We start from the raw sequence: 24,178 nt of genomic DNA, 5'->3' as shown, positions 1-24,178 counted from the left end.
TAAGTTGACACTGTGAACTGTCTCTAACCCAGTTTTTTAAATGCCATTTTACCTTATAGGTTATCGTTGTGAATCCCATTTCCTATTTTTGGTAATAAACTTAACAACTGAAATTTTTTCTTCACCGAGGTTTTACATTTTGAGTTACCTCTGTGTTCACTTTGGATTTTGACATTTAATGGCTCCCTGAAATACCTGGGAGAAATTATATCTGTGATATAACATGTACTTCCGAGGAAGGAAGTAAATGCCACACTCAAAGCAATTATATAGGTAATATTAAAAACATTAAATATGTATCGAGAATTTTAAATGTAGGTTTAAAAGGGAGGTAGGTAAAGACCTAACTTATACATGTTAAGAAACTATTTATATTCTGTTTTCTGGTGGGGGGGAATCTCCTAAAAATGAATAGCCTTTTAATCAAATCTATTAGTTTTGTAATAGGAAGTTCTGTGAGAGACAGATAAAACCTCCATATTAAGTGTGTAGTGTAAGCTATTTGTCTGAAATATACATCATTACCGTATGGTTATATGTTATTTCTATTTCTATTTAGTTCCGGGAAAGGAACCCATAGCCTTTCTGCTATGAGGGAAATTCAGGCATATATATTCATTGGCAAGGCAGTGCTTTAAAAAAAAAATGTGTGACATCCAGGGAGATCCTAGATGAGTTTGAGTGACTATGCAAAATGGATCCAGCTCGCAAGCCTGTTGTATTAGTCCGTGACTTTTGCAGAGTCTAGGTCAGGACCGTTCTCCCTACCTAGTTCACAGACTTCCCCTTCCCTCCTTTCTCCTTGCCTCCTGTGTTTCAGGAATTCATGAGGGATTCTGATATCCCAGTGAGGCACATGACGTGGCAGCAGTGGTGGTGACACTTTCTGATTAGAGACGCTCCCCCCTACCCCCATAGAGGAGCTGTGTGGGGTTCTAGCACTTTCTCCTTTGCCAGCACATACCTCTTTTGGTGGAGGACTCCAGGCCTCTGGTGTTGGTGGAGTGAAAAAGAGGAAGAAAGCTAAAAATGAAGGCATGCCTCCTTGAGAAATAGAGACAGAATTCTAATGTGAAAATGGTGTACAGTATGAGAGAGGCAGCATTGTCTTTGGAAGGGGTTGGCAAGTGCTAACTGTGATGACCCCAGGGGCCAACTCCAAGGCTCCACATGGCAAATACTTTCTGTTCTGAGCCTTTTCAAGGTGTACCCATCTGTAGATCCGCTAATGAGAAGCATACGATAGGAGTCTCCAGGTACAGTGAAACAATCACCTAGAGATAAAACTCCCCACAGAAAAACTAACACAACTTCTTTTATGAAAGACAGGTCACTGTTGAAAGTAACTCTACACACTTAGCATCCATTGTTGGAAAAAAAAAGATTTATGATGACATTGAGGTATGATAATCTCAAATATGCTCTGCATTGTTTTTAAAAGCTTTGTGTTTAAAATTCATAGCACTTTCTAATCCTGATAAAGTAGCCTAATTTTCTAGCTTGCTTTGTTCAGTAAAATGTATTTCTAAATCCATTTTAAGCAGCTATTTCTTCAATTTGAGTAATTTTCTCTCAAGTTAATAGATTCCACACAAGCATACCTGACTTTTAATGTTAATATATACTATACATTCCAAACTTGCTAGTGACAATAGAAAGCACAATCAAAATGAAATTCAGTTGTTTGAAGCATATCTAGCTTGTTATTTTGTTAAAATGCTGCTTTATTTTACTCTTCTTTGCCAAAGTTTAGTGATACCAAATCACATTTTACCTTGTACTGAGGTTCCATCTCCCTTTTTCCTCCCATCAAATGCAGAGGAAAAAAAGAATATGTTAGATATGCTTGTGTCATTTTAAGATAAGATGACTTTAAAACTACCATATCAATAGAGGACATTTGCTTAACATAGTAAATCCCTACATCAGGAGGTTCGGCTGCAGGGGCTGGCTAAAAAGGAAAGCATTTTGATTTTGAGGCATTTGGCATCAGTAACTTGATTTACAGATTGATGTTTTCACTTTATATTGCATCTGAAACACTTTACTACTTTATCCAAACCATTACACCTATACAATAACAATGCCTGTGGGTATTTCTGGCATTTTTGTTTGATCATAGGGTACTAGCCTAATCTCAAGAATCTCATTTTTTTCTTCTCAGCACTGCCACAGTGCTTTCTGAAAAACTGAGGGTAATGTGATGGAGACAGATAAAGATTTTTTTTTTTTTTTTTTAATTTAAGTAGCCAGACTAAGAGAAAGTGAATATAACATCTATACCTAAGTCATTGTTGCCTTTATTGGTACAGAGTCCTGTAAAGGAAAGCCTTGGCTTGTACATGCTGCTGTGTCTACATGTGGACAATGGTGCTGGTACTTAGTAGATGGTCAGTAAGTATTAGTTGAGTGGCTATGGATTGAGAAGGAGAGTGGTTGGGTTGAGCACAGAGCTATAAGCACGAGGCATATATGGTCAATGCAGTTTTAGGCTTAGTCCTGTCTGTTTGAAAACTGAAAGCAAGGCCAGTTCTAGACAGGATTAAGGGATGGTCAGCTGGCCAATTTCCTAGGGTGCTAACCCATAAAACATATTGAAACCATTGAAAATGGTGGTTTTCTCTGCAGTTACTAGAATTCCTCTACAGTATATGAATGGGATTGGGTATGAGACATTCCAGGGACATGCTCTTAGTTCTCCAGATGGATAGTCTACACTTTTCAAGAAAGGTGGGTCTGGTTAATTACAGAACTTTTGTTTGGCTGAGTGAAGGATTCAGATTTGGGGGCAGAGCTGAATTGCTTGGAAAAGAGAATAGTTAAGTGCTATCACCAGGGATCTTCTTACTCTCCCTCTAAGGCAAAATTAAACCTTTTTTTCCTAAATAAATTTAAACAAACATGTAAAGGATGTTAATTTAAAAGGACATCAAATTGTAGCCTACACAGAGTGATTACAGACTTTGGTGTCTCATTGAAGCTCTAGACTAGTGCCGTCTAATAGAGATATATAATTTTAAAAATTGTAATAACTACATTAGTAAAGTAAAAAGAAACAGGTGGAAGTAATTATAATAATGTATGTTATTTAACCCAGTATGTATCATTTCAGTGTGTAATCAATTTAAACTTATTTATGAAACATTTTTAAAAGATTTTATTTATTTATTTGACAGAGATCACACGCAGGCAGAGAGAGAGGTGGGAGCAGGCTCCCTGCTGAGCAGAGAGCCCTACGCGGGGCTCAATTCCAGGACCCTGGGCTCATGACCCGAGCCGACAGCAGAGGCTTTAACCCACTGAGCCACCCAGGCGCCCCTGAAACATTTGACATTACATTTTTTATACTAAATCTTTAAATCCCTTTGTGCCTTTTGCTCTTCTGGCACATCCCAGTTGGGATCAACAACACTCAGTAGCTGTATCGGTGAGTGACTGCCATCTTGGACAGTGTGGACCCAGACTGTGCACAGGGTGCTCTCTGAATCCCAGAGGCATCATTGAGCTGGTCCTCAAAGGTCCTTTCATTAAAATTCTCTCTCTTTGACCAGCATGAAATTATCAGTGTTGGTGCCACTCTTCCAGAATCTTTTCAAGGAAAGTTAAGTGTGTTGAAGTATTTTTTCTTCAAAAGTAGTGCTTCAAGTTGGTTAGTGCTTTGAATATGAGTGCTGTTCATTTGTTAACTTCCATCTACTGAGCAAAACATTGTCAACAGGTAACATATCTATTTCAAGCAATGACAGCTAAATGTTATGTTGTAATAGTTGATGACAATTAGAGAGGAAGCCTGGATTGTGGATGTCCTACTTGGGAGCTGGGGGGAACCACTTATAGAGAGCACTAGGCGTTGCCTTTAAACATGAGTTCAGGTGTGCCTGGGTGGCTCAGTGGGTTAAGCCTCTGCCTTCGGCTCAGGTCATGATCCCAGGGTCCTGGGATCGAGCCCCACATCATGCTCTCTGCTCAGCAGGAAGACTGCTTCCTCCCCTCTCTCTGCCTACCTCTCTGCCTACTTGTGATCTCTTGTCTGTCAAATAAATAAATAAAATCTTTAAAAACAAAAAACAAACAAACAAAATACACGAGTTCAAGAAAGGGGTGAGGGTACAGTTGATTATACATACTTGATTTGTCAACTTACTGATAATTTTAGAGTTAGTTTTATTATTTTATTTTATTTTTTACAGATTTTATTTATTTATTCAACAGAGACAGCGAGAGAGAGAACACAAGCCAGGACAGAGAAAGAGGGAGAAGCAGGCTTCCTGCTGAGCAGGGAGCCCAATGTGGGGCTCTATCCCAGGATCCCTGGGATCGTGGTGCAAGCTGAAGGCAGACTCTTAACAACTGAGCCATCCAGGTGCCTCTAGAGTTAATTTTATTGGATAGTTTTTTTTTCCCTCCCTCTTTCTCATGAATACATTCTCTTTTGCTTTTTTATTTTAAGTTGAGATGTAATTCCCATAAGATAAAATTCACTTTGAAAGTGTGCAGTTCAGGGAGTTTTAGTATATTCACAAAGTTTTGCAACCATCCCCATTATCTTAATTCCAGAACCTTTGTGTTTTTGTTGTTGTTGTTGTTTTTAAGATTTTGTTTATTTATTTATTTATTTGACAGACAGAGATCACAAGTAGGCAGAGAGGCAGAGAAAGGGAGAGGGGGAAGCAGGCTCCCTGCTAAGCAGAGAGCCCAATGTGGGGCTCGATCCCAGGACCCTGAGATCATGACCCGAGCTGAAGGCAGAGGCCTAACTTGCTGAGCCACTCAGGCACCCCAGAACCTTTGTTATAATTGTAAATCTTCTAGGGCTCATTTATCTCAACTTCCCTTCCTGAAAGCCTTACTCAAAAGAGGGAGGAAGAAGAAGGGAGGTAAAAACTCAGAAGTTCAGGGTACCTGGGTGACTCGGTTAAGTGTCTGCATTTCTGCTCAGGTTGTGATTCTGGAGTCCAAGGATCAAGTCCCACATCTGGGCCCTCTGCTCAGTAGGGAGCCTGCTTCTCCCTCTGACCCTTACTCCTCTCATGCTCTCTCTCTCAAAAAAATGAAGTCTTTTTAAAAAACCCAAAAACTCAGAAGTGCAGCCTAATTTTGGGAGCTCATTTCTGAACTGATATTCACAAACATCCTCAGGAGCACTAATACAATATTAAAAATTAGGGGCACCTGGGTGACTCGGTTGGGCTTCCAACTCTTGCTGCTTTATTATGATTATTATTATTATAACATATAATATATTATTTGCCCCAGGGGTACAGGTTTGTGACTCGTCAGTCTTCCACACTTCACAGCACTCACCATACCACATACTCTCCCCAGGATCCATAACCCCACCAACCTCTCCCTACCCCCCTCCATCCCCCAGCAACCTTCAGTTTGCGCTGATCCCATCTTGGGGCTCCTGGGTGGCTCAGTCCTTAAGTGTCTCCCTTTGGCTTAGGTCATGATCCTAGGGTCCTAGGATCGAGCCCCACATCAGGCTCCCAGCTCAGTGGGGAGCCTGCTTCTCCCTTCCCTATTTCCTCTGCTTGTGTTTGGACTCTTACTTTTGTCTCAGGTTATTAGCCCAGGGTCATGGGATGGAGCCCTTGGTGGGGTTCCGTGCTCAGCATGGAGTCTGCTTGTCCTTCTCCCTCCCCTTTAGCCTCTCCTGCTCTCACACGTGCTCTTACTCTCTTTTCCTCTCTTTAAAATAAAGAAAAATTAGAGGAAGAGATGAGCGAGGTTTAGGAAACATTCTGTCGTTTCTCAGTTTGCTGACAGTATGGCGTTGTAAACAGTTAAGTTCAATAATCCTTTTCTTTTTCCAAATTTGTTAAAAAAAAATGAAAAACAAAACATTTAGAGTTGTTTGAAAGAGTGAATAATTTACCTCTCCTGTAGAAGAGATGTTGTTTGCATTGACTGGAAACTCCATCTCTAGCATTATTACAGTTCTGAAACTCATTTCAAATCACCTAAGTTTTAGAAGTGAAAGGAAACTTGTCACATTAGACATAACTCAGGGACTCTTGTTTGCGTCAAGCAGTTCTAACACATATCTTTGTATGGTTAGCGTAATGGTTTAGAATTTTCTCCCAGGGACATTACTGTCAATTACCAAGGATTATATAGTCAGAGTCCCCACCTTGTTTTCCATTTGAATCATACTGCTCTGCATTATTTTAAATGGCTACGTTTTTATTTTTATTGAGGGGAAGGCAACTGCGAGGAATGTGGTTATCATGAACTAATCTTACCCTTGGGGTATTTGAGATATTTTCTAACTCCAAGATTGTGATTGCTTTCTGATTGCCATTCTGCTTGAACATGCCTTGCTGCTTAATTGTGATGCTCTGTTGCCTGGCTCACATGACGGACTAGACCAACTGAGGAGTATTTTCAGAGCTCACTCTCTAGATTGAAGGAAAGAACGGAGAAAGCAGGTGTTTTCGGTTTTTTCTTTCCTTCTTAAGCTTTTCCTCTCTCTTTTAAAAAACTTCCCCTTTCACAAGGTTAGTTTTTATCCCTGGACCATGTAAGGATGTCATTGTGGTTTAATGGTCTCCAGATTGAGTATTAGCACCATACCAGTACCTCCCCCACGGCCCTCTGCTTCTGTCTTTAGCCTGGCCAGTTCTTCAGCCGTAACACTGGATCTTTCTATCTCACCCCAAATTATTGTCAAGTCTATGTTGAATGAAAGACCATAGTTTCAAAGAAAATATTTTCATCTGGGGCTTCATATTTCTGCGCGTTATATTTGTTTAAAAAAAAAAAGTGGCCCATTGCAGATTGCAAGTTCAAATTAGTATCAGAATCACCATGCAAAACTCTCTTGCTAACTTTAATCGGTAATTTCTTAGAGAGCGATAGAAAACATGGTGCTAATGAATAATGTGCCCAGAAGCTCTTATTATAGGGTTGGCATGAATTCCGCTTAATGACAAGCTTTCTTAAGCAGCAGTTGATTTTAAAGCCTATTTTTCATTAGCAAAGTATAAAATGTTAATAATACCTTCCATTGTGCTGTTCTTTTGTACCAGAGGCACATGGATCTTCCGTGTTCGCCACAACTGTCTTTAAGATCCTGCTAGTAACTTCCTATCTCATAAATAAGATTTGTTCGGGAAATAAAAATGTATGTTTTCCCATTGTTAGCTATATGTTTTTCTAATAATCACATCTGAAGCTTATTATGCAGTAATAGCCTTAAGATATTATTTTTTTTAATGTACTACTGTGGTCTTAATACTAGTTTTTAATCTCTTCTTGTTTCTATGAAGTCTGAATGAGATTTTCAAAATTGAATAATAATTTGATCCGTTAATCTTTTGAAGCTAGTAATTTTATTTTCCTCTCTTTGCAGTCTCTGAGGTTCGCAAATGAATAGAGCTTCATTACTGCAGTCTGCATTTAATAACCATTATCCATTATCTTGTAATTAAGACTCCCTGTAACGAATCATGAGGACAATGCAAAAATACATAGTACATTTCTTTAATGAACTGGAAAATGTTCATCTTGTTCTATTTAGTAATGAGTTGCTGAATAGTCATTAAATCCACTGGAGAATAGAGCTAGATGGATTTTGAAGACTGTCTTGAGTTTGTGGTTAATCTATTAGAATTAAAATTTCATCTTCTATTTTTATCAACAGCTGATTAGAAGTCATTCTGTTTGACCAAATTGATTAGAAGACCATATACAAGGGCAGCTGTTGTTTAATGAAAGTTTTTAATGAAACTGTACCATGGAGACTTGTAATTACAGACCTTAGAAAAGCTTTGAGTTGCTTTAGACCACAAAAAAAGTATTGTGCTAGAGATTTCAGATTAAGAAAATTAAAAACATACAATTGAATATAATACTATAAATTTATTATTAATGTTAATTTCAACTAACCACATTTGAATTCAGTTCCATTTAATGTGTTACTTTGGACTTTTCAGGCCTTTTATCTCCTAGTTTAGTCATTTCCTTGAAATTGTGGGCACTGATGGAGGAACATTTATATGGATAGCTGTTTTAATTGTGAGATATATTCTCAGAAGGTTTTTTTCCTGAAGCTGAGCAGAGGTGAATTTGGTCAGTGTTGGATTTACATGACCCTTGAGGAGAGTTTATGGTGCTCTGTGATATTGGTATTTGAAATCTAGCATTTATTTCTCTAAGGTAATTTTGTTTTAGCAGAGGGGCAAGGGAAGCAATATTAAAATAAGAAGTAAAACAAAAGTGTGTGCCCACTTAGTCCTACTGGAAAATCCATTGTTCTTTTGACAGTAGTAAAATACTAATGTACTTTCTGAAGTATTTTGTGTAATTAAAGCTAAGTCTTATTCCTGGACATAAAGAAATAGCTGTATGACTGAACTGCTGTTTTAATCTCTTGTGTGGTCTCTGGCTCTTAGTTATCCTCAGCCCATCCAAAACACACCAAATTTACTGTCCTTAAACACTAATATCAAGTGGTCAGACCTTATGCTTCCTCAAGAACTTAGGTCTCAGGGTAAGCTGCTACTTCAAAGTCTGGAGAGATGGTGACTCCTGAGAGTCAACCAAGATCTACTAGAGCCATAAACTGGTAAAAATACTTAAGTGATAATTGTAGCAACTTGTTGGAAGCTGAGTGTGATGCCAACACTTTTGCCGATCTTACCTCCAGGAACCCCAGGTTCTCACAGTGAAGAGCCGAGAAAGATCTTCTCTTGGCTCTGGCGGCAGGGGTAGGGGGGGGAGATAATCTTTGCAAAATATGTACAAAGCATTCTCCTTAACAAAGGCCTGCTCTCCAAAGCAAAAGAACTTGCTAGAATCATATCTCACCTGGGAGATCATTTCCCTTTCACTCTTCCTGCCTCATCAAAGTGGAATAGAAAAGCTAAGACACATTTGGGAAGGTTATAACCTAAAGTCCACTGAAAGACTGAAGTTTAATCATAGAATTATGAAATGCTTGTTCTCCCCTCTTTGTTAATATCACATCAACAGGACTCCAGTAATCTAATGGATTACAGCTAACAGAGCTTAAACACAGGGACTCTTTCTGAGAAAGAAGACGTAGGAAGCCTAGAGTAAACAGGGCAGACAAAAAATAAGGATACTATAGCATTGAAGACTTTGGCACTGGTGACTACAGCAAATATAAAACACAGCCAAGCTTCTGGCCAGATTAGCATAAAATGTCACACGAAAGGCCTGTTTATCTCTGTTCCTAATATGTCATGTCTGGCTCCCAACAACAAGTTACAAGAGATGTTAAAAGGCAAGAAAAAACAGTCTGTGGAGACAAAACAAGCATCAGAACCAGATTCAGACATGACATAGATGTTGGCATTATCAGAAAGATAAAATTAAAATAATTGTGACTAATATGTTAATAATTCTAATGGAAGAAATAGACAACATGAAGGGATGATAGGCCAGGTAAGTAGAGAGGTAGAAATTCTAAGAAATACACAAAAGGAAAAGCTAGAATCAAAAACACTGCAGCAGAATGAAGATTGCCTTGACAGACTCCTTAGAAGACTGGATAGAATCAGTGACCATGAAGATAAATCCAAAGAAACCTCTGAATCTGAAACATAAATAAAGAGATAAAAGGATGAGAAAAACGGAACAAAAACTGAGGGACAATTTCAAAAGGTGTAACACATGGATAATTGAAATAGCAGCAGAAGAAAGAGAAAATGGAACAGCCATTTGTATGTCTTGATTGGAGAAGTATCTGTTCATATCTACTGCCCATTTTTTGATATGTTTGCCTAATTCATCATCACTAGCCCTCAGGGAGATTCAAATTAAAACCACATTGAGGTATCAACTTACACCAGTAGAATGGCCAAAATTAACAAAACAGGAAACAACATGTGTTGGAGAGGATATGGAGAAAGGGGAACCCTCTTACACTGTTGGTGGGAATGCAAGTTGGTGAAGCCTCTTTGGAGAACAGTGTGGAGATTCCTCAAGAAATTAAAAATAGCACTTCCCTATGACCCTGCCATTGCCCTCCTGGGTATTTACCCCAAAGATACAGATGTCGTGAAAAGAAGGGACATCTGTACCCCAATGTTTATAGCAGCAATGGCCACAGTCTCCAAACTGTGGTAAGAACCAAGATGCCCTTCAACGGACGAATGGATAAGGAAGATGTGGTCCATATACACTATGGAGTATTATGCCTCCATCAGAAAGGACGAATACTCCACTTTTGTAGCAACATGGACGGGACTGGAAGAGATTATGCTGAGTGAAATAAGTCAAGCAGAGAGAGTCAATTATCATATGGTTTCACTTATTTGTGGAGCATAACAAATATCGTGGAGGACAAGGGGTGTTAGGAGAAGGGAGTTGGGGTAAATTGGAAGGGGAGGTGAATCATGAGAGACTATGGACTCTGAAAAACAATCTGAGGGGTTTGAAGTGGCTGGGGGGTGGGAGGTTTAGGTACTAGGTGGTGGGTATTATAGAGGGCACAGATTGCATGGAGCACTGGGTGTGGTGAAAAAATAATGAATACTGTTTTTCTGAAAATAAATCAATTTAATAAAAAAAAAAAAAAAAGAAAGAAAGAAAATGGAACAGCCAACATGTTTGAATTAATGGCTGAGAATTTTCCAAACTTAATGACAGAAAACCAAACCATGGATCCAGGAAGCTCAGAGAACACCACAGGATAAATATGGAAAAAACCAAGCCAAACAAAAAAAACTACACCTAAATATATAAAATCAACCTGAAGGAAACCAAAGACAAATAGAAAATCTTGAAAAAAGCCAGAGAAAGAAAACACCATACCTATAGAAAACAAAGGAAGTAATTACAGTAGACTTCTCACTGGAAACCACATCAGCAAGGAGTGAGTAGAATGAAGTACTTAAATGTTCAAAGAAAAACAAAATCCCAAACAAAAAAATCTATATCCAGTGAAATTTTCCTTCAAAAGTGAAAGCACTCGGATTTACGTAACTCAGGGAATATGTTGCCAGCAGACCTGCCCTCTAAGAAATGTTAAAAAAAGTTCTGTAAGAAGCAGGAAAATGACATATATCAGAAACTCTCATCTCCATTAAAAAAGGAAGAATATCAGAGAAGGAATACATGAAGAATAAAAATAAATTACTTTTTTTTTCAATTGACCTAAAAGTTAACTGTTTAAAATAATAGCAATAGTGTAGTGGGTAATTAATACCACATGAATGGGATAGGAGGGAAGAATTGGGAATACTTTGTTCACGGTACCTGCAGTAACTGTGTTGTGGTAGACTATTATTTGAAGGTATACTTAAATTTGTTAAAAATGTATTTTGAAAACTCTAGGACAACCAGTAAAGAAAATATAAAGAAGAAAGTATAATTGATATGCTGAGAGGAGATAAAACAAAACCTTAAATCCAGGGAAAGCAGAAAAAGAGGTATAAATATTAAGAAAGAAAAATAAGACAAAAAGCCCTATCTTGATGAATGTGAACTTGAAAATATGTAGTTTGCTGTTGTTTTTGTTTTTAAAACTTTCTATAAATACCAGTTTGATCTTGATAACTGATAATTCTCTTAAAGTTAAATACATCTTTGCTCATGTTCTCCCTGTTTATCAGATAATTACTGAGAGAGGGGTTTTGAAGTCTCTAGATATAGTGATAGATTTGTCTGTTTTTCAGTTCTATCAAATTTTGCCTCACATATTTTGATTCTCTATTATTAGTTGCTTACATGTTTAGGATTATTGTGTCTCCTTGGAGAAATGACCCCTTTATCATAATGTAAGACCCTTTTTTATCCCTGATAATATTCCTTTTTCTGAAGTCTGCTTTGTCCAAAATTAGTATGGGTACTCTGCTTTACTTTGATTAATGTATCTTTTACCCTCCCTTTATTTTTAATCTTCTAAATCTTTATTTTTAAAGTGGATTTCTCATAAACAACATATAGAAGGGCCTTGTTTTTTGTTAATCTATGATTTTATTTAGACCACTAACATTTAAACTGATTATTGATTTTCAAATTGGATTAATATCTGCAAGGAGAAATGGTCCACATGAGCCCTTATCTATTAAAGAAATTATTTTAATTTTATTTAGTTTGTAAATATTATATATAATAATAAATATACAAGCATGTATTTATTTACATAAACTATGTTATAACCTTTTATAAAACTATATTTTAATTCCAGAGTATTATAAAATAATTTTCTTTAGTATTTAATAATTTATTAAATTACTGAAAAATTAAAAGGAAATTAAGGAAAGCACTGGTCAAAAATGGTGTCACTGATGAATTCTACCAAACATTTAAGGATGAAATATTACCAATTCCCTATCTCTTCCAGAAAATTGAAGAAGAGAGAGTACTCACTTTGTGAGGCCATCATTACCCCAATAGCAAAGCCACATAAAGATATTGCAAGAAAGGAAAAGTATAGATCAGTATTACTTATGAACATAAATGCAAAAAAAATCCTCAACAACATATTAGCAAAATGAGCTCAACAATGAATAAAAAGAATTGTATCCGATGACCAAGGTGGATATACTCCAGGTACGCAAGACTGGTTTGATGTAATGTAATCCACCATATCAGTACATTTCAGGGGAAAAATCATATGGTCATATCAAATTACACAGATGAGTCATTTGACAGATTTTAATATGCATTTATCATAAAAGCTCTCAGAAGGCTAGGAATACTAGAAAGAACATCTACAAACAACCTTTAACTAACATACTCTGAGAAACTAGACACCATTCCGCGAAAGTTGCCCTAAGAATACACCAAGAATGTTCCTATTCGACACTGTACTGGAGAGTCCTAGCTAGTGCAGGAAGTCAGAAGAAGGAAATTACATAAGTACAGATTGGGAAGTGGGGCAGGCCAATAATGGGTCCCAGAGATATGACCACGTCCTAACCCCCCCTCCTCCGCAAACCTGTGACTATTACCTCATTTGGGAAAAAGGGTCTTTGCAGTTGTGATTAAATGAAGGCTCTTTGAGATGAAGTGATTATTCCAGATTATCCAAGTGGGACCTAAATGCCATCCCAAACGTTATTATCAGAGAGAGGCAGAGGAAGAGACAGTTTCTGCCCAGAAGAGAAGGTGATGTAAAGATGGAGGCAGAGGTCTGAGTGATGCAGCTAAGGAACACTGGCAGCTCTAAGAGGCTGGGCGACTTAGGGAACAGATTTCTCCCTCGAGCCTCCACAAGATGTGCATCCCTGCTGACAACTTGATTTTGGACTTCTGCCCTACAGAACTGTGAGAAAATAAATTGCTGTTGCTTTAAGATACCAAGTTTATCACAATTTGTTACAACCACCCCAAGAAATTAATACAGGAGGAACCATATAAAACTGTCTTTGTTCACAGAGCAAAAAATCCACCCCCTAGAACAACAGGCTCTTGAAAACTACTGAGTGAGTTTACCAAGGTTGCATGATACAATATTAATATAGAAAGTCTCTTGCCTTTGCATCTACTAGCAGTGTAAACCATGGGAATTTGAAATTCAGAACTACTATCATTCATAATAGCAATCCATAAATTGATTATTTGGGTATGAGCCAACAAAAATATGTGCGTAATCTATATATCTACCAATTAGATTGGATAAAATCCGAAAACTGATAACACCAATTACTAGTGAGGATATAGAGCATCAGGAACTCTCATTCCTGCTGTTGGGAATGCAGAATCTTTGGAAGATAATTTGGCACTTTCTTTCAAAGCAAAATATGGTCTTACCATATATTCTAGCATTTGCCCCACTCAGTATGTGCCCAACTGATTTGAAAATTTATGTCCACACAAAATCCTGCCTATGAATGTTTGTACCATCTTTATTCGTAATTGCCCCAAACTGAAGCAACCAAGATATCCTATAATAGGTGAATAGTTAAACAAATTATGGTACATCCATACAATGGAATATTATTTATCAATAAAAAGAAATGAACTGTCAAGGCATGAAAAGACATGAGTATTAAACCTTATATGCATATTGCTAAGTTAAAAGGCAGCCTAAAAGGCTGTATGATTCCTACACATGACATTCTGGAAAAGGCAAAATGGTTGCCATGGTAAAGTGATCAATGGTTGTTGGCACAGTGGGGGAAGACACAAATGTGGCACATGGGGGATTTTTAGCGTGGGGAGAGTGTTCTGTGCAAGCCTGTAATGATGCATATGCGACACTATACATTTGTCGAACTATTAGAACCTCCATGAAGACTGAACTGTAATGTATGCAAATAAAAAATCATTTACATGATCAGGGGATTCCAAGATAGAATGTGGACTGTGAGCAAAGAATCTTTAACTGTATTACAAATATATGAAACGGCCTCCCTGAAGGAGGTAGTAAGAAAGGTGCTGACCTGAATAACATTATAAATGAGGGTCGGCTGGGTGCCTGGGTGTCTCAGTCGGTTAAGCGTCTGTCTGCCTTCCATTGAGGTCATGATCCCAGGGTCTGGGGATTGATCCCCGAGTCAGGCTCCCTGCTCAGTGGGGAGTCTGCTTCTCCCTCTCCTCTGCTCCTCACCTTGCTCTTGCTCCCTCTCTCTCTTTCTCAAAAAAAAAAAAAAAAAATCTGTAAGCGAGTGTGGGCTGTAAAGCTAAAGATACAGGAAAATGCACATGAGCACTGTAGAGGTGTTGATAAAGTTGTTTCCCATGGTGTAGGTAACAGTTCTGAGATCGCTATGAGTGGAGACTGAATGTGAACAATGAAATGGGTGACACATGTCGATGCTTGGTTTCTCACTGTTGAAGTGGAAGTTTACAGGTAAAGAAGGAGGAGGGGGCTGGAATGATCCATGCGGTAATGGGTTAGAGTTGGAGTCAACAGTATTACGTGTGTTTAGTTTAATACAAATATAGATTGCTAAGTGTGGAATTATTAAAAGATGTGTGTGTATAAATGGATTAGTGTACGTACATGGATTTCCTTGCTAGGCAGCAGAGAGAGCTGGAAACAAGACCCCACTGTAGCAGTGAGTACACCTAGCACCAAGATTTTGGGTTCTAATACCATCCTCTAAGAAGAGAAACTAGGGCTCCTTAGAGAAATGGCTTATTCTAGGACTAGGGCAGAAAGCATAAAAGATAAACCTGGAGCATTTGGCAATACCAAAGGAAGTGCTTTAAAAAACAAAAATTCTACGTGATAGAGGTGTGTCAAAGGGATATAGGAAGGAACTGAAAGAGCCCCCAGTGGTCAAAGCTAGAACCATTTGAGCAATGAAATCAAGTAATATTGGATTATAAAGCCAAGTATAAAATAAATATCTCTGAGTCTGTACTGATATAAATAATTGTAAATAAGCAAATGAGAGGAGACAAATCTCCCATGCAAAAAAGCCCACATAATTTATGATTATTCCCCCGAAAGGTGGTAAATTATAATTCCTCATTCCGTAAGTGTGGGATACACATAAGGGCTTCTTCCCAAGGCAGACAGTATGGAAAGTGGGGAAAAGAGAGTGACTTTGCAATAGAGAAACCCAGCAAACACGACCTCCCACGTGCGTACAGTCAACATCACTAGTGGTAGATCATGTTGATGGAAGGTACACTTGATATGATATGGTGAGAATGGCACTTTCCCTCTATGGTCTTCCTCCCCAGAAACCCAAAACCCCAGTTTAATCCTGAGAGAAATGTCAGACAAGTCCCAACTGAGGGAGCTTTTACAAAATACTTGACCGGTACTCCTCAAACTGTCAAGGTCATAAAAATAAGGCAAGTCCAAGAAACTGAGACAACTAAGAGGAACCCATGGCAGTATTATAAATGTACATATCAGAATATTCTGGATGTGATTGGCTTCTAAGTAAAACTAAGGAAATCTAAATAAAGTATGGATTTGGGTTAATAGTGATATATCTATCATGGCTCATTAATTATAACAAATGTACAAATGTTGTTAATAATAGGGGAAACTGGGTGTAGGGCATGTGGAAACTGTACTAGTTTGATGTTTCTGTAGCTTTACATCTGTTCTAAAATTTACAGTTTATTTAAAAATGAGTAAGATGATATATTCTTCTGAGCCACCTGTCCAGTTTTGTTACCTGAACTGGAATGAAACTCAAAACCGCCTTCCCTTTATCATTAGTCAGTTAAAGATGGGAAATATTGTAGTTTGCTTTTTCTTGGTAGCTGTGGCCATCCATCTATCAACCAACTTGATCCATCCATCCATGCATCCATCCAGAATTCATGTATTGAGCCTTGAATGTATGTCATGCTCTGGGGATTCAGAGCTCCTAGAAAGATAACTGGTTCCTAGAAAGAACCTGCCCTCAAATGTTCTTAAAATACAGTAAGAAAGGGGGACAAACACATGATGTGCAGGCTGTTGTTAATATACCTGGGCTCTTGTTGCTCTCATGATAGGGGTTCTGCTTTGCTCTTCCCAAATATGTTAGGAGAGTCTCCTCCCTTACCCTAACTCTGGACTCTTTCAAAGGAGTTGGCTCTTTTGGTTACCTTTAAATTGTGTGGTTTTTTAAGTGACCGTACATTTTTCTTGGGCCTCCAAATGTAGCCTTGGTCTTGTAATAATCTTCTCTTCTAAGATGCGTGGAAGAATTTAGATGGTAGCTGGTGCTGTACCCAAAAGCGTTCTAATGATTCAGAAGACAGTGTCACACCTTAGGAAAGCACATCTTGGTCTCATTGTGAATTCTTTGGGGATGTTCCCCTCCCTCTTAAGATCTGTTTGGAGGCTTTGCTCTCATCCCCTTGACTGTCTTATTTCTGGTGCTGTGGGGATCAGGCCTTGCTTCTGTGGTCTCATTCATTCACTCATTCATCAATCAGTTTAGTGCATGCCTACTTCAGGGCTTTTGTACTTGGCATTTCCCTGCTTGTGGTTCTTTTCATAGATGCCTTTCATTCAGTCTGTATTTGAATTTCAGTCTTGAGAGATGCCTTTTTGGTAACTGTTTAACTATAGCTACCTTTCCCCAACTCCATCACTCTCTAACTCATTGCATTGCTTTTTTTAATAACACTTCTCTCCTGACATTTATTATATATTTGCTCATTGTCTTTCTCTTCTAGAAAATCAGCTTACAAGGGTGGGAGCTTTATTATTTTGTTTAGTGCTCTCTTCTCAGTATCAACAACAGTCTAGGACTGTTTGGCTACCTGACTTTGCCACCCTAGGTAAGTTTCTTGGAGACACTATAGCCTGTTGATTCAGCTGTGTTACTTTGGTTAGAATTCTACCTCCCTCACTTAACTGTTACCCCAAGAAGGTTATTTAACCTCTCTGTATCTCCATTTCATCTTTTAAAATGGGGATATTAGTATTTACCTTATGCAGTTGTTGTGAGAAGTGGCTGAGTTATTACTTGTTAAGCACCTAGAACAGAGTATAGCACACGGTTATCATCATTTCTTTGTCTCCTTGTGCTATTCTGTTAAACTACATCAACAGGTTTAGGACACATGTGAGAAACAAGAGGCAGAAAGTTGTTTAAGGTGTTTGTAGGTTATGAAATAGCATGACATCTTTCGTGAAACTCCTAATCTCATTGGAAGACAGTGCTTTCCTTAAGGAACAGCACAGTACAAATCATTCTTCTGGTGTTGTCACAGCTGGATTCTTACTTCCCATCAAGCACAAGAAAATGAGGGGAAAATGCGTGAGCACTGCAGTTTTACAGTAAAGTGTCGTGATATATGATATTAAGCACATAGCATAACATCGTTCTATTCATCTCAATTATGCCTTAAATAAACCACCTTGATTTTCATTGATGATGTGGAAATATGGAGGCAGGGGCCCCAAGAATCTGTGAGAACCCAATTGATACTTAATTTCATTCATTTTCTAGTAATTGGGGTGGAGGGCGGGAAGTATGGGCAGAATTATTTCAAAGAGAAATTTTGTTTTTCCTTTTTCAAATAACTAACAAAAAATAAAGTTGTGCTCCTCAGGAAAAAAAAAAAAAATACTAGCTCATTTCTTTCACTGACTAAAAAGTGTAAAAATAAGTTTTTAATTAACATGGAGGGTTTTTTTCTTTTTCCCTTTTGTTTTAGGATCAGATTTTATTAAGACCTCTACTGGAAAAGAAACAGTAAATGCCACTTTCCCGGTAGCTATAGTAATGCTACGGGCCATTAGAGATTTCTTCTGGAAAACTGGAAACAAGGTATATTATTGCCAGCAAATCTTTCTTTAGAGTAAAGAGAATGTTATTTATAATACTAGTTACAGCCACAAAAACTGTCTTTATATGCAGAATGTGTGAATGAGTTACCTTTATGAAGATAAATGTTTAATTTACCTTTCATTACAAAAGAACACATTCATGGAGAAAAATGTGCGATTAACAGAAAGTGAGTGTGAGTGTGGGAGTAAGTATGTGTGATCAAGATGTAAACTCACTTTATGTGCTTTTATTAACTGAAGACAATTTTATCACTGACAAGAGATTCCTAAATGGGTTCTTTAACGAACTAATTCTGCTACAACACAGAGGCTTTCTGGTAAGGCGTTGGCCAGCGAAAACAGGTTAATGCAGAAATTAAACTTCCTTGAGGAATGGAAAGAATTGCAGAGTAACATTTATTGAATGATAAGCTGTGGTGGTGATATGAAAAGTATGCAATATAATGGGAAATAATCTTTTCCTGTCATTATTGAAGGACACACATAAATTGGTTTTTCTGTTGGGAAACCCCCGGTCCAGAAAAACTTATTACTTTTAATAATATGAGGTGAAGAGAAAATTCTCGAGGAGATGAACTTATTAAACAAAATAATGAAATGCTGTGAAACAGCAGGGAAAAGGTAGCTAGACGTTATATAGCTCTTGAATTAAATATCCATTTTTGCGTTTTATGGCAGTTGGATGTGCTCTTTGGAAGACTGTTAAGCTGAGGAGGGTATGTGCTAGCTTTTGTCAGCTTTTCGAAAAATAATACATATTTTTTTGAAACATATGAAGTTAAAAAGAAAAATGCGTATGAGGTTTTTTTTTAAATGAGTTTGGATTTTCTTTTTCACTTCCAGTTGCTTGTTTAGCTGCAAATTATCTGAAAGGATTTTTTTTTTTTTTTTTAAACATCACTGGTGAGAAAGGTAGTTTGGTTTTCTTTTGTTTTTGTTTTTGTTTTGTTTTGTTTTGTTTAATGAGACTGCCCCTCCTCAGAAGGCATCTTTTAAAACCAATCTCTGGATTTCTGCCAAATGGAAACCCGAAAAAGACCTCTCTAACCTTTTGCCAACTAGATGTGATGACTTCATATGTGACTGTATCTTCGGTTCATTTTGGAACTGGAGACCGTTTTTAGAATGTACTGGGTTTGAGAGGAGGTGAACTCCTTCCAGAATTTTCTCCTTCAGAAAAAGTTCCTGTCTTAAAAAAGCACAAATAGGAAAAATAGCTACTGTGACCTTACATATGACAGTTGACTCCATTTGAGTAACCTCTTCTTTCAGTTTTGCCTTTCTGCACTGACCCAGTTAAAAAAATATTTAGCTGTTAAAAAAGAGACTCTATCTTGGGTCCCCTCAGCTGAGACCACCACCATTCGTTTAGACCGCTGGTTCTTATTTTCTGCAAAAGTACAACGAAATAAATGTGAAGCTTTTTATGTTTGTAGATGCCTGGGCCCCTCATCCCTTGCACTTCCAGAGGAGAAGTAATCCTCAGGCATCTATATGTTTCGGAAGCTCTGTAGTCAGGGTTAAAACTCACCATTGGAGACACCGTCCTGCTGTGTTCTCAACAAACATGTTCCGAGTAGTTAACTGTGTGCCATGTTACCCTCTGTTAACAAGGATGCAAAATAAGCAAGGCCCTTCCCAGGAGAGCTCATGACAACAAGCAAAGAATTTCAATAAAAGTTTTAAGTGCTCCATGTTCTAGGCCAGAGTGTAGTAAGAAGGGACTCTTTGCTGCCTCTCAGTGCTTGTTTTTAATTGTAAGGGCCTCTTCCTCAGGTAATAAACAAAGTTCATCCCAGTTTTATTAGGAAACAGACAGATGCAAGTCAAATCCCATTCATTTGAGTCACGTTTGATTTCACACAGTGAGGACCTGTGTATGTATCTGCAAATCAGGAGCATCCTCTCAGGTTGTTGACAAGTTGCCTGGGCAGCCCTCACACTGTAAACTTTCTACATCATTGATTTAAGGGGTGTTTTAAAATCTGATGGGCCGTCTTCCAGACCATGATTAGTGTCACTCTGAGCAGCAGAGGTTTAATATTTCATAACTGATTTCATTGCAGATTTATGTTTTCCATATTCTCTCCCTTAAAAAAAAAAAAAAGGATAAACTTATGCTAGAACCTCTCTTTAGAAATGTTGCCAAACAGACTTGCTGACACAACTGAACTGTATGGAAAAATCTATATGCAGCACAGCCTAATTGACAGAAATGCGCTTATGATTAACATGTATGCTAATACCAGCTAATTGATTTGGGGGGCCTATTCATACTAGTCTCATCCTATGTATCTCCCATACTCACCCCATGTCCCTACAGTCTTTCAGAGCCTCCTGAGCTCCTGGGTAATAGGCAGGTAGGGTTAGGATCAATGGACGGCTGCTGCTTAGCTGTGTGGCGATGAGTGACTGAGGCAGGGAGACCAAACAAGAGACTGACCGATGTTAGGGAGAACCAATGAGGGTCTAAACTAAACCAGCAGAAGTGAGAGGATGAAGGAAGCGTGTGGGGGTGGGGCGACCTACAGAAGTTAAGGTGGGAAGATTGGGAGGACTTGACCGTTGATTGATTGTGTGTGGTGTAGTGGGGAAAATGGCGGCGTCCAGGTTAACCCTGAGTTTTCAAGCATGTATGGGACCATTCATTTATTGTCTCTCTTGTTTAGCATTCTTAAAGCCATTAACCCCATGTTGGGGCTACCTATTGAATCAATGGCTCTCAGGGTTCAAACGCCTGAGTTTTAGTTCTTGGGCTGTGCTATGTTTTCTCGATTGTTCCTGTCTGTAGATTCTCTCCTCTACTGGATTCAAGTTCTTGAGACAAGTAAATCCAGATAAGCAGGTTTTACTGTTTATAGAACACATTTATCCATTTCTAATGGACTCAGGGACATCATTTGTAAACATCAGATATTGGCTGAGTCGTGCTGTTTTATGTTCACCTTCAAAGACTACTGAACTGTGAAGAGCTCCTACGCTGTCTTTTTCTGCTGTGCTTTTTCGACTGCTCTGGCTGCTTCATAGAACTCTTTCCACTTACGACTTGGAAAAAAGTCCTTACACTAAAGTTGGTGAAAATAACTGTCAACTCTCCTCCCTGATTGCTGCCAGTTTGGTTCGTGTGGTCTCCCTGATTCTCTTCTCTTATTTTCAGTACATGAGTGTGCCTTTTGCATCTCAGGATGAAGGGCTGAGAGGTGACTAGACAGGCTTACTTGTAGAAATGTAGGACGAATGGGCTTTTGTGATCTCTGTTTTCCTTATTTATTGACACCTCTCTTGTTTATCCCCAGTTCACAGCTATAGTCTAGATGGTTGAAGTTTATGACTTTCCAATAAGTGCAATGTTAATGAGGGTTATTAACGCTCATTAGTGTCTCCTTAGAAGCAGTGACATTCTTTCCATTAATCTTGGAAAAGTCATTTTGTAGTGTGAATGGGCGTGAGTCAGTGATCTAAGCTCTTGTGCTGGGTGAAGTGAAATAGACTTTAAAAAAAAGGGAGAGTTGGGATGCCTGGGTGACTCCTTTTTAAGCGTCTGCCTTTGGCTCAGGTCATGATCCCAGGGTCCTGGGATCGAGCCCCTCATCGGGCTCCCTGCTCCGTGGGAAACCTGCTTCTCCTTCTCCCACTCCCCCTGCTTGTGATCCCCCTCTTGCTGTGTCTCTCTCTCTTTGTCAAATAAATAAAATCTTTGAAAAGAGAGAGAGGGAATTGAGATCCTGTATTAACGCAGTACCATTTTTTTGTTGTTAAGGATTTGATTCAGTTTTGATAGGGAGTGAAAGCAAGAGTGTGCATGAGCAGGGGGAGGAGTAGAGGGAGAGACTCTCCTGCAGACTCTATGCGGAGTGTGGAGCCTGACGAGGGTATGGATCCTGGAACCCTGAGATCCTGACCTGAGCCAAAACCAAGAGTTGGAAGCTCAACCAACTAAGCCACCCAGGTGCACCCATGCAGTACCTTTTTTTTTTTTTTTTAAAGATTTTATTTATTTAGTTGACAGAGATCACAAGTAGGCAGAGAGGCAGGCAGAGAGAGAGGAGGAAGCAGGCTCCCCGCTAAGGAGAGAGCCCGATGTGGGGCTCGATCCCAGGACCCTGAGATCGTGACCTGAACCAAAAGCAGAGGCTTTAACCCACTGAGCCACCCAGGTGCCCCTGCAGTACCATTTTTTAAAGATTTCCAGTGATAATAAACCTTGTTCTCTTTCCCACCTTCCCTTGTAGGTAGGCTTTAAACCAGCAGGAGGCATCCGCAATGCCAAGGATTCCCTTGCTTGGCTCTCTCTCGTGAAGGAGGAGCTGGGCGATGAATGGCTGACGCCAGAACTCTTCCGAATAGGCGCCAGTACGCTGCTTTCGGACATTGAGAGACAGGTGTGTAGTAATCCATTGTCCTTATGACAGATCGACAAGTGTGTTTTTGAGAAAGAAATGAAACATTCCCTGTTGGGCTATGAGAACCAGAGAAAGCAACTCATCTGATTTACCTCATTGCACCCAAACTTCTGCTTTCGTCCAAGCAAACTTCCACCTGAAGCAGGTTGAATGGAGAATCTGCTGAAATGCAAAATAATATGGGGCTTTATAATGAAACATGATTTATAATTATTATTATTTAATAGTATAATTATTAATTGATATATATGATGCATGATAATTATTAATTAGCCAAACTCTGATTTTCCTCACAGATTTACCATCACGTGACTGGAAGATATGCGGCCTATCATGATCTTCCGATGTCTTAAGTCAGTGACCAGTTCCAGGAGAGTTCTTTATAGCAATGTTTAAAATGTGTTTTTCTATGTAATTGCGAAAATTGTTTGATTAAAATGTGAGGGAATGGATAGGTAACTGACTTTTTTTTCCCTTAAAACTTTCACTGAATTTAATTCAAAGAGTGAAAGAAAAAACAACAACTAATCTGTATATGATATTCTTTTCAGGCAACACTGAAGTAGTCCTAATTACTTGAAGATCTGTATTGTTAATTTTGTGAAGATTTTCTCTTAAAAATTTGGAGTAAAATATTAATGATAGCTTTGACAACATTAAATTCCAAGGAGAAAAAAAATGTTAAACTGCCCAAGAAACGTGCCTTATTGAAAGAAAATGCAGCATCCTGAGCTGCTGGCCGTACTCGAATGACTTCAGAAGTCACTGACTTGGCACTAATTTCCTGCCAAGAAAATCTGTCTTTTGATTTTTGCAACAGATACACTCTTTGATTAATTGTTTTGCTAATGAAACCTCTGTCATCGTTTCATGATATTATGGCTGTTGCATTTTTAAAATAAAAAATCCCTGTAGGGGACGCCTGGATGGCTCAGTTGGTTAAGCGGCTGCTCTCGGCTCAGGTCATGATCCCAGCATCCTGGGATCGAGTCCCACATCGGGCTCCTTGCTCGGCAAGCAGCCTGCTTCTCCCTCTGCCTCTGCCTGCCTCTCTGTCTGCCTGTGCTCGCTCGCTCTCTCTCCCTCTGTCCCTGACAAATAAATAAATAAAATCTTTAAAAAAAAAAAAAATCCCTGTAGTTTATTTTTTTGAAAAAAAAAAAAAAAAAACACTTTGAATTGTAACAATACCTACTAAAAAATGAATCCATTAAACATAGAGATTTTAGCAATGTCTTTCTGAATCTGTCTAATAGAGTCTGTGTATTTAAATCAAAAGGCACTTCAATAACACTATTAATGAATACAACTGTATCTTGAAACTTTTAAGATTTTCTGGCATAGTGAATAGGGGCAAAAATAGCCAACAGTAATATGGCACTTAACACATGCTAAGCTCTTTGCATAGATCAATGTATTTAATCCTTATTTAATCCTTGTGACAGTGTTGATGTTACCGCCCTTTTTATACAGACGAGGGACTGAGGCACAGAGAGTTGAAGCAACTGGTCAAAGATCACAGAGCTCAGGAACAGCAGAGTTAAGAATCAAGCCCAGGCTGACATTCTGGCTCCCGAGTGTGTACAGTCACCCGAGGGGGGAT

General features: G+C 38.6%; 1 protein-coding gene across 1 annotated transcript in view; it reads left to right on the top strand.

Moving 5' to 3' along the window:
• DERA (deoxyribose-phosphate aldolase) overlaps positions 1 to 23,706 on the top strand; it is a 116,495-nt gene extending 92,789 nt beyond the window's left edge. Inside the window, exons 7-9 of the mRNA XM_059185956.1 lie at positions 18,040 to 18,152; positions 22,405 to 22,554; positions 22,872 to 23,706. Of these exons, the coding sequence (XP_059041939.1) occupies positions 18,040 to 18,152; positions 22,405 to 22,554; positions 22,872 to 22,928 (320 nt within the window). The 3' untranslated portion in view covers positions 22,929 to 23,706. The remainder of the gene's footprint in view (positions 1 to 18,039; positions 18,153 to 22,404; positions 22,555 to 22,871) is intronic.
• Positions 23,707 to 24,178: the final 472 nt, after the last annotated feature.

This window comes from Mustela lutreola, chromosome 8 (genome assembly GCF_030435805.1).
Source record: "Mustela lutreola isolate mMusLut2 chromosome 8, mMusLut2.pri, whole genome shotgun sequence".
NCBI classification, from domain to species: domain Eukaryota; kingdom Metazoa; phylum Chordata; class Mammalia; order Carnivora; family Mustelidae; genus Mustela; species Mustela lutreola.
The sequence above is the reverse complement of the archived record's forward strand: the minus strand, read 5'-3'. Positions and strand labels throughout refer to the sequence as shown.